The sequence below is a fragment of the Xyrauchen texanus genome, chromosome 42, assembly GCF_025860055.1.
Source record: "Xyrauchen texanus isolate HMW12.3.18 chromosome 42, RBS_HiC_50CHRs, whole genome shotgun sequence".
Taxonomy (NCBI): domain Eukaryota; kingdom Metazoa; phylum Chordata; class Actinopteri; order Cypriniformes; family Catostomidae; genus Xyrauchen; species Xyrauchen texanus.
In genome coordinates, this window is record NC_068317.1 from 29,710,626 (window position 1) to 29,722,152 (window position 11,527).

An 11,527-nucleotide genomic window follows, 5' to 3' on the forward strand; every position below is an offset into this window, starting at 1 on the left:
TTGTGAAGCCACTCCTTCGTTATTTTAGCGGTGTGCTTAGGGTCATTGTCTTGTTGGAAGGTGAACCTTCGGCCCAGTCTGAGGTCCAGAGCACTCTGGAGAAGGTTTTCGTCCAGGATATCCCTGTACTTGGCCGCATTCATCTTTCCCTCGATTGCAACCAGTCGTCCTGTCCCTGCAGCTGAAAAACACCCCCACAGCATGATGCTGCCACCACCATGCTTCACTGTTGAGACTGTATTGGACAGGTGATGAGCAGTGCCTGGTTTTCTCTACACATACCGCTTAGAATTAAGGCCAAACAGTTGTCTCATCAGACCAGATAATCTTATTTATCACCATCTTGAAACTCCACGCGGGCTTTCATGTGTCTTGTACTGAGGAGAGGCTTCCGTCGGGCCACTCTGCCATAAAGCCCCAACTGGTGGATGGCTGCAGTGATGGTTGACTTACTACAACTTTCTCCCATCTCCCGACTGCATCTCTGGAGCTCAGCCACAGTGATCTTTGGGTTCTTCTTTACCTCTCTCACCAAGGCTCTTCTCCCCCGATAGCTCAGTTTGGCCGGACGGACAGCTCTAGGAAGGGTTCTGGTCGTCCCAAACGTCTTCCATTTAAGGATTATGGAGGCCACTGTGCTCTTATGAACCTTAAGGGCAGCAGAAATTTTTTTGTAACCTTGGCCAGATCTGTGCCTTGCCACAATTCTGTCTCTGAGCTCTTCAGGCAGTTCCTTTGACCTCATGATTCTCATTTGCTCTGACATGCACTGTGAGCTGTAAGGTCTTATATAGACAGGTGTGTGGCTTTCCTAATCAAGTCCAATCAGTATAATCAAACACAGCTGGACTCAATTGAAGGTGTAGAACCATCTCAAGGATGATCAGAAGAAATGGACAGCACCTGAGTTAAATATATGAGTGTCACAGCAAAGGGTCTGAATACTTAGGACCATGTGATATTTCAGTTTTTCTTTTTTAATAAATGTGCAAAAATGTCAACAATTCTGTGTTTTTCTGTCAATATGGGGTGCTGTGTGTACAATAATGAGGAAAAAAATGAACTTAAATGATTTTAGCAAATGGCTGCAATATAACAAAGAGTGAAAAATTTAAGGGGGTCTGAATACTTTCCGTACCCACTGTATATCATTTTTAAGAGATAAAAAAAAAAAAAAAGACAATTCTGTTTTTTTCACCTTACGGTTCAGGGCTTCCATACTGAGGCAATTGTCATTAGATTTTGTGTCTTTGTCTCAGACAGACGACTTCTAGTGGCAGTTTTAATTTGGTTCTGGAGGCTGAACCCATCGTCAAGCGCCACATCACCCTCCACATGACAAGAGTTGCAGAAAGCATCACAGAGGGGCGATTTTACCAGTTTGCCATGTAAAAAAGATGGAGGTGTGCACAATAAACACGGGGCGGATACAGGAGTTTTTCGCAGGGGTCAGCGATCTGTAGTGGCACAGACATTTTCAGGCAGCATTTCCGTATGACAGAGAGGTGCGGCGACCTTGGTGTGCACACGTTAAGACTCTTGTGTGTTGCAGTTGTACAGAGACAGCTCTAAAATCTAAATTGTGCCCAAGACAAAAAATTACCAAAGCGGCAGTTGCAAGTGGGGTGGCCAATGGGGTGGCCAGGCTTCGGTCCACGGCCACCCCTGGCCACCCCCTAGCTCCGGCACTGAATAAACATTGAAAACATGTATATGGAAGAGAGAGAAAAAGCTTGCAGTTGCTTTGATAGCAGGAAGTAATAAAAGGACTCGTTTATGTTTTCTTGGTTAATTTAAATTAGTTAAATAACTGGGGTCTCTGATATTCGTAAACGATACTGTAATATTTAAATTAAATAAATTACGATACATTCAACCTCTCCACAAATTTGTATAGTTTTTAAATATTTCTTGTTGCTCAGTACTCTCAAAGACATTATTGGTGAAGCCAAAACGTGGTGTGACGTCATTCAATGTATTCGGCAGCACTGATGCGAGTCATGTGATGACCAATAACGTGTATAAATATCGGTCACTTTTGCACATTACTCATTGCTCTTCACAATCACAAAAGTGACCGATTATGGTTTCAAAGTGTGGAATATCTCCAAAAGATGAGGAGTTTGGATCCCTAAAATTATTCATACACCAAGGGTACGTTTACATGACAATGACGTCAGAAGGTCGCTGGTTCGATCCCCACAGCCACCACCATTGTGTCCTTGAGCAAGGCACTTAACTCCAGGTTGCTCCGAGGGGATTGTCCCTGTAATAAGTGCACTGTAAGTCGCTTTGGATAAAAGCGTCTGCCAAATGCATAAATGTAAATGTAAACGATGCATGAAAAATTCAAATGTTTTTCCTTTTGTATTTTTGAAAAGTTTTGCGTACAGACGACAACGTTGTCAAAACGATCCCCGTTCACTCGGATCCACAAAAACGACTAAAAACGCTGTATTATGCATGCAAGGCAAGTAGTTGGTGATGTCACTTTGTAAAGAAACTACATGCCTGCGCACATAAGTATTCGACCACAGAGCGGTGAATACAAACAATGGAGATGGCGAAAGCATCAAACAATTTTGTCTGGGTGGACGATGAGGTTGGCTTATTACTACAATTACTTTGCTGGAGAAGCGTCAATCAACTCAAAATCTTGAGCAGCACAAACACAGTCCTGTAATCCACCATTGTAATTTTTAAAGGTCTCGCGTGTTGTTTTGAAGTACTTGCGCGCATGCCTATAGACTGAACACGTACGCGTGTGCATGACCTCATTGTTTTCACACATTCGCGTATTTGTATGTTTACATGGGGACGATATCTTGCAATTTGAAACCCGTTTTCAAAAGTTTGCGTTTTCAGGCCCCAAAACGCCGTTGTTGTGTAAACGAACAGCCAAAACGCAAAAAAAGTTTTCCATTTTTAGTTGAAAACGATGTCTTGTAAATGGCCCCTAAGGTATCTGTGCCTTTAAGCAGCTTGGAAAATTCCAGAAAATTATGTCAACCTTTAGAAAATTAGCCAATAAGCTTCTGATAGGAGGTGTACTGAATTGGAGGTGTACCCATGGATTAATTTTAAGGCCTACCTTCAAACTCCTTCAGTGCCTCTTTGCTTGACATCATGGGAAAAATCTAAAGAAATAAAAAAAGACCTCAGAAAACAATTGTGGACCTCCACAAGTCTGATTCATCTATGGGAGCAATTTCCAAACAGCTGAAGGTACCTCGTTCATCTGTACAAACAATAAACACCACGGGACCATGCAACCATCATACCACTCAGGAAGGAGATGCATTCTGTCTCAAAGAGATGAATGTAGTTTGGTGCGAAAAGTGCAAATCAATCCCAGAATAACAGCAAACGATCTTGTGAAGATGCTGGAGGAAACAGGTAGACAAGTATCTATATCCACAGTAAAACGAGTCCTATATCGACATTACCTGAAAGGCAAATGGGACAATTACCACAAGCATACCTCCAAAGTTGTGGCAAATGGCTTAAGGACAACAAAGTGAAGGTATTGGAGTGAAAATCACAAAGCCCTGACCTCAGTCTGATAGAAAATATGTGGGCAGAACTGAAAAAGCATGTGCGAGCAAGGAGGCCTACAAACCTGACTCAGTTACACCAGTTCTGTCTGGAGGAATGGGCCAAAATTCCAGCAACTTATTGTGAGAAGCTTGTGGAAGGCTCCCTAAAACGTTTAACCCAAATTAAACAATTTAAAGGCAATGCTACCAAATACTAACAAAGTGTGTAAACTTTTGACCTACTTGGAATGTGATGAAAGGAATAAAATCTGAAATAATTCTCTCTACAATTATTCTGAGATTTCACATTCTTAAAATAAAGTAGTAATTTTAACTGACCTGACGATAAAATGTCAGGAATTGTGGAAAAACTGAGTTTAAATGTATTTGGCTAAGGTGTATGTACATTTCTGCCTTTCTACATTTGACATAAACGTGTGGTTTCCTTCATACTACATCAATCTTAGACAAAATGTAGAATGCTAATTAGTGTTGATATGGCTGAAAGTTGTTCATTTGTTGGCGTGGAAGGCTAAAAGTTGATAGAACTTTGCAAAATGTTGAAACGACCAAGACCTCTATTGGGGATTTTTGGGCAGTTAAAGTCTTTCTAGCAAGTCAGTCCACTGTCGGCAGTCTTTGGAACGCTCTCGGAAGGATATTTCCAGTCATGCTAGTGCAGCTTGAATGGGGAAAGCCGATATATAAAAAACGATTGGTCAAGATTACGATCAAATAACACATTTCAAATCAGCAATAAAATGTCGTAATATTGGAAGCATAAATTGTGCATATTTACCTCATCCTATGCTAAAACACGCAATTTTCCCGGCTTGTATAACTACTGCGCATGCCCGTTACAGAGTTGATTGACAGGTAATGTCTGTATCTAAAAGGTGATTGGTTCTTTTACCTGGAAGGCGGGAATTCCTTTCGACATCCGGTGAGAGTTGGGGCGCTATGACTAATGAAGTTGCCCGTCTCCACTAAATAAAATCTTGTTCAGGACGCGGCATGGAAAAACACGTCGATGAAACTGAAAGCAGTCTGTGAACTGGATAATTTGCACAGGATTTGTCCTGAATAACACTTCAAAATAGACAGAATGGCAACCTGTAAGTAGATTAATTGGAGTAATGATGCAAGAAAATACGTTGTGCTTATTTTGGATTTAGGAAATACGATCGCGTGTCAACACCTTTGCTACAATATTGGGCCTAGTATAACCGAAAATGTCCGGACGTTTAATACATTTTAGAAGGAAATTGTTTTTACTCTCTTTGTTATTACTTCTATTAATCACTATTAATAAATAAGGTTATAATGTAATCCGTTTTAATTTTTTCTGCACACAAGCGAGTAATTGTTTACTGAGCCACTGGCTTCTAAACTTGGCAATGTCAAAATTAGGCTGTTCGATTCCAGAAATGTTGTCCTGGTTTTGGTCTATTCCAGGCTAATTTATTTAGATTATTTTTCGATTAAAAAAAAAAATAGAGAGAGATAAAGTTAAATCTCATAATAAAAAGCTCACTGCTAAGCGTTCTTCTTAGCACTTTTTATAATAGCATGAATAGGCGGCCAAAAGTTTGGAATAATGTACAGATTTAGCTGTTTCGGAAGGAAATTGGTCCTTTAAATCACCAAAGTGACATTCAACTGATCACAAAGTATAGTCAGGACATTACTGATGTAAAAAAACAGCACCATCGCTTTTTGAAAAAAGTCATTTTTGATCAAATGTGGACTGCAGCATCACTCCAACACCTTATCCTTGAGTAATAATGCTAAAGTGCTAATTGAAGACAAAGGACAACTGTCTCTAACAAGGACAGAAAGAGATGTGGAAGGCCAGATGTGCAACTAAACAAGAGGATAAGTACATCAGAGTCTCTAGTTTGAGAAATAGATGCCTCACATGTCCTCCGCTGACAGCTTCATTGAATTCTACCTGCTCAACACCAGTTTCATGTACAACAGTAAAGTGAAGACTCAGGGGTGCAGACATTATGGGAAGAACTGCAAAGAAAAAGACACCTTTGAAAAAGGTTCGAGTTGGCAAAGAGTGTTATTGATCTTTACCCCATTGAGCTTTTGTGGGATCAGCTAGACTGTAAGGTGTGTGAGAAGTGCCCGACAAGACAGACACATCTATGGCAAGTGCTACAGGAAGTGTGGGGTGAAAGGTCACCTGAGTATCTGAACAAACTGACAGCTAGTATAACAAGTATCTGCAAGCTGTCATTGCTGCATGTGGACGATTTTTTGATGAGAACTCTTTGAAGAAGTTCTGAACATTTTTAATAGTCATTTTTCATGTTATTAATGTCCTGACTATATGTAATCCCACAAAAGCGATAATCTAAACAACTTTACAGCTCAAATAATGTGTTAAGAATAAAGTGTTTTTATAAAATTATAAGCTTCACATTTCTGCCTTTTAAACCCTCCAATAATATACTACAGAAACCATGTAGTAAACCATACTTACCACAACATTTACCAAGGTGTTACTTCAGTAACTAGTTCAACCACATGCAAAGAAAACATTACCATGGTTGTTACTACAGTAACCATATATTAACCATATTAATGACTCGATGTTCCGTTTTCAAGACCTGGATTCAATGAACATGGACTTGCATTCATCGAGACGCAGGCATCTTGGTGAACGGTAAGAAATTATTCTATTGATACGTTATGACAAAAATATGAATCTGTGCCTTTTAGGCTTAAGGTCCGTTACTTGAGAGTTTTGCAGACTTTGTAATGTGTTCATTTAGGGAAATAAATATATTTTTTTAATTAAAATGTTTGAAACCGTCTCAAAGTTGTAAAATGGCAAAAAGGGTAGGTTCATTTTACTGAGTTTGTGGAGTGGGTTATTGCCTTAGAATATTGCTCATATTTTACCCACAAAATTCAGTAGGAAAAGCATTTACTTGGTCACTGTCCTGTAATGTGTCATCATTGTGCTTACCCATTTTAAACCAATTCCCTCTCTTTCAAAGCAGTCCAGATCCACCGAGATATTGGCCACACATCCCACCATTTCGTCAGGATGTGATGAGGTCTGAAGTTCATTCCCCGACAACATCAATTCTGTCTTTTAAGAGTGATGAGTCAATGTTTCGTCCCATAAACTTCAGGTCAGATGTTTATTATCTTGTGTAAAATAATAACAGTTTTTTAATTAATCATTAGCGTATGTAAGCTGTGCTCTAACTTCTACAGTCACATTGTTGCATTTATCAATTCTTAATAATTTAGCAAATTTCTTCATTGATACTATTTATTATTTTGTAATTGAAATGCTATTTAACACCACAACCACACACACATCAGCATTCAGTGCCAATAATAAAATTAATTGCATACAAACAAATGCTATTTGTTGTACAAAACAAGCCCGGATGGGACTTGTGACAGATTTCAAGTATTTTGCAGCCTCTGTAAGGCACAAATTCATTACCACAGTAGCATGTTAAGTCTTAACTATGAATACACCTCCAATTTTCATGTGGAGTTTAAAGTGGTGCTTGTTGCTGGCATTGGCGCCCTGATGCAAATCATGAATGCGGCTGATGGATTGCTATAGCAAAGCAGATAGCCACATTCTATGGAGGATGAGAGTTTTAGAGGTTTAATGGGTATTATTGCAATGATTATGCATAGTTTTTTTAAATAGTCAACCTCCCAGTTAGTAATGTTACTTGAATTGGTGCTATTTTAGTGCATTTCTGTCTTTAATGTGTGGAAGGCTTTGTTTGGGGAATGTTAATAAAAGTTTTAATGCATTATTGTTACATATTGTTTTTTTTCTTTCCTTTCCTAAGAAGGAAATGAGTGCATTTCAACAAGTAAAGAAGTGTATGTAGAGTAAAAGTTCAGCATGTTCAAAATCTGTGATTTAATCACAATTAACTTAAAAAATATGTGATTAATCACGATTAAAATTTGAATGGCAGCACTTATATTGATTCCATACTGTACATTTTGCATAAATAAGCAATATCACATGAGCAAGAAAGCTGTTTTTCATCTTAGATTTTTTTATCTACAATTTGAATTAAGATTTTTATTCCAAGTTTCCAACTTTGAGCCCACTATATGTAACATCAGAAGTAATAGTATTAAGTGAAATGTAAGTGTTTATTTAGCTGTAGTTGTAGATCTTTCTAGAGTGTCATTTTTGTTTGACATGCTTTTCCGTAAAATTAATTGATGTAAAAAAGCTCAGACATTCATATAATGTAAATGAAACTAAACCCCCAATTAATTCTGACAGTTATGATCAACTAAAGTCACCATCCCCGACACCATCAGATCTGTCTTATAAGAGTGACGATTCAATGTCTCGTCCCATACACTTCAGGTCAGCAGTTCATTCATTTGTGTAAAAATAATACAGTTTTTATACATCATTAGTATATGTAAGATGTGTTCTGCAGAAGCATTGTTGCTTTTAGAATTTCCTAAGAATGTTGTACATTTTCTTCATTCACATCTTTACTTTCTAATTTAAATATCATTTCATATTGATGCCACTCTGCCATAATGTAGATTTTGTTTAATTCACATGTGTAAGAAATCTGTTTTTCATCTTTGATTTTTTTTGAAAGTTTCCAACTTCCACTGTAACATCATAGGAAATAATATGTGGTGAAATGTAAGTGTTTATTTTGCTCTAATTGTAGAGCTCAGTCATCCATACAGTTTAAATGAGACTTAACCCTTTGTATGTTTTGAAAGGGACAATCAACCGTTATTAACCGCTAAAATAGCACCCATGAGATGCCGCGGATCAGATTACCCTGATGAGAGAGATGATTCAAGGTCTTGTCCCATAAACACCCAACAAGAGCCTCAGCAAAAGGGCCAAAGGTCAGTCCAAAGTTTGTTTACTTGTGTAAAAATTATTTTTGTTTTTCATACATCATCAGTATATGCAAGAGATGTTCTGCCGTAGCACTGTTGCTTTTAGAAATTCATAGTTAATGGTGTAAAGATCTTTATTCGCATGCTGTATTCACACCATCTGTTACTAGATAATATTGTTATCAAGCTGTTATACCACATGTGCATGTTTTGTATAATTATCTTTAAAGCTTTTTGGGCATTGCCTTTGTTTGCTTAACCTTTATATAACATTAGAAGTCAGAAGGATTACACATAATTTATACAAATAAGCATAAAAAAATGACCATCGTAACTTTGTTCCTAATGTTGTTGTTTTGTGGCTTGATATTTTGGTTGCATTAATATGAAAGAAGTACGTATTTGAAATGCATTTGGGATTTAAGTCATACGTAGGGAGTCGGATCATCGTTTGAACATTTCAGCTTGGACCATGCCATTTAGTCTGGCGAGAAACATCAGATGTCCGGCTTGCACCGGCACTAGTGTTCATTTTGGACCCTGCTTCCACTATTGACTGACCATTTGTAAGCCTACAATGCTCTATGTGCTCTAGAATCATAAAGAATCAATAATATTCACAATTTGATTTTCCTTTCATCCCTACAGTTCAAAGGACCGTGCTTTCCTGTCATCTGACATTCTCCTGATTATTTCTGGTGTCATTGGCATTGTATTGTTACTTTATGGCATATTTCTGTTGTTTTACAGCATTGTGCTGTTTCTTTTTGGTGTTGTTCTTGGTATTATCGGCATTGCTTCAGTGCTCATTCTGGTATATGGCATCATAAACAAGCATGAGGGGTTAAAGGAAGAAGTGATGAAAGCAATCAATGCCTTGTTTTAACCAACTGTGTAAAATGAGAAGAGACAGAAGACAAAAGAATGGTCTCTTATACAAATGTTTGATGACTTAAGGTATCTCACTGTTATCCATTTAAAAAAAATGTGAAGGAATATTCAGGCTAGGGCTGTACAATTAAGTGAAAAACTAACCACAATTACGATTATTGCTGCCACGATTATGTAATCGTGAAAACTGCTGATTACGGTGTTCAATTATTAAATAATAATTTAATAGCAAACTTAAACAAAAGATACAAACACACACATGACGGACATCTCTCTCTCTCCCGCACCACCGCCCGCAGTCGGCCTTTATCCCTCTTGGGGGCTTAATTAGCCTGATAAGGGACCGGGTGTGTATCACCGGCTCCGCCCTGCCACATTCCTCCCTCGTTCTCTTAGTCTCACTTCGTGAGAGTGCAGAACATTGTGCAGAGCGTCATTGAGCTTGCATCGAAATGCAGATCTCAAACCGTGTAAACCTGCAGTGAGTGACAGCAGCCATTGTAATTGGGAGAGTTTGTCGCGTTGCTCGATTTCTGTGTACAATTTATTACTAATTTAATAACAGATTTGTTTTGTCATGTTAATAAGTAGGCCAATGTGAATTTGATTTGTACAAAATAGCAATAAGTATTTCAGCTGAACTGTTCTAAGTGCGTTTTGGAGGTTTAGCCAGCATAAAGAATATGGCATGAATGGCATATGTCAGGACATCGCCGTCATTGTTATCGCTTCTGCTCTAATAAGACCCATTTGCCACGCCGCTGGTATTGGTAGATTTAACATTTTCACGAATCGCACAACTCCGATAGCATATGATTGTTTTTAATTTCCAAAGTGCAACAACTGAGGCCAAAAATGATCTAACGATGATCTTACATGAACGAGATCACCATTGAAGATCTAACAGGATTAACGGGCACCCGTCTCGCCACCAAAGGCCTTCCTGAACGCAGCAACTTGGTCGATTAAACGGCTGTTAATAAGTTTGAATATTGAATATGCCATATTACTTACTGTACGTGGACTAATAATTTAAGCAGTAATTTAGCAATAATTACATTTATTCTATACCATAGATATCAGTTTTAAATAATTTTAATTTGCCTTACCTTAACAAACATTATTATAATATAAAATAAAATACAGTATAATATAATGCTTAAAAGAAACTGGAGCTCAGCTCATATCCACCATTGAAATCTGCTACTCCAACCACACGGTTGCTTACTTTGTGACCTCATGGTAATTTAATATTTTAATCGACATTAATAATCATGATTACAATATCAAGGGCAATAATCGGCAATTATGATTTGTGCTATAATCGTGCAGCCCTTACCACAAAAATGTATTTCGACTCGTCCCTCCAAGAATTACGGTTACGGTGAGGTGCTTATAATGGAAGTGAATGGGGCAAAAAAAAAATTGAGAGCTTTTCGGGGAAGGCTTTTCTGGTAAAAAAGCAGAAATGGGAAGCTTTTAATTTGATAAAAACCCTTACATTGATTCTTCTGTTAAAACTGGTATTATTTGAGTTGTAATGTTTGTGACTGCTTTTTTTGTAGTGTTCTTTAGTTTATTTTTGCATTGATCTTGGCATTGCTGCAATGCTCTTTTTGGCATATGTTATCCTATACATGCATGGGGGGGTTCGTTCTAACCATACCGACTACTGAAATGTTGGTACCATGGCAACACTAACCAATTGTATAAAGTGACAAGCAACAGATCATTTTGTTGATCACTTGCACCAGTGTTTGAAGACTTTCATGTCCAACTGTCAATCATTTCAAATAAATCAATCTTTATAACGATACCTCTGATCTCTTTTTCTTTCTTTTATTGTATTTTTATAATATATTTGTATTTTAAATATATAATTATTTTATATGTATTAATTTTTGTATTTACAATTGTTGTCAAATCCATCATTCTCCTTTAGGTGGATTATAATGCAAGTTGGTGTATAATGTCTTTAACAGTTTAGATTTATTACATTTGCTAAGAAGTTGTTTACACATTTAGTATCGTCCTACTATATATTGCATAACATCCTCTTATCTGGTACTCCACATGACACGGTTTGCCTTTATTGACTAAATGTATTTATTTACCTTCCACAAGGACTGATATAAAGTGTCTGTATAATTTAAAATTAATGGATGGTGGTTTGCAAAAAAATTAATAACGGAAATATATCTAGATTAGAATATAACTCTCCC

General features: G+C 37.5%; 1 protein-coding gene across 2 annotated transcripts; it reads left to right on the forward strand.

Annotated features, from left to right (window-relative positions):
- Positions 1–4,504: 4,504 nt before the first annotated feature.
- On the forward strand, positions 4,505–11,115 carry LOC127634720 (uncharacterized). 2 transcript variants are annotated; one of them, XM_052114379.1, is made up of 6 exons: positions 4,505–4,651; positions 6,153–6,210; positions 6,548–6,685; positions 7,825–7,911; positions 8,289–8,420; positions 9,063–11,115. In XM_052114379.1, exons 1-6 carry the CDS (start codon positions 4,642–4,644, stop codon positions 9,298–9,300), a joined length of 663 nt encoding a protein of 220 aa, XP_051970339.1. In that variant the 5' UTR covers positions 4,505–4,641; the 3' UTR covers positions 9,301–11,115. The 2 variants fall into 2 exon arrangements, with proteins under 2 accessions (XP_051970339.1, XP_051970340.1); XM_052114380.1 differs by having other exon boundaries at positions 6,551–6,685.
- The last annotated feature ends 412 nt before the right edge of the window (positions 11,116–11,527 follow it).

Bases quoted from the DNA above. Each gene is read 5' to 3' on its own strand.
- LOC127634720 (XM_052114379.1), top strand. The intron at 6,686-7,824 runs GTCAGATGTTTA...TAATTCTGACAG, and splicing joins TTTCGTCCCATAAACTTCAG to TTATGATCAACTAAAGTCAC. The intron at 7,912-8,288 runs GTCAGCAGTTCA...ATGTTTTGAAAG, and splicing joins TCTCGTCCCATACACTTCAG to GGACAATCAACCGTTATTAA.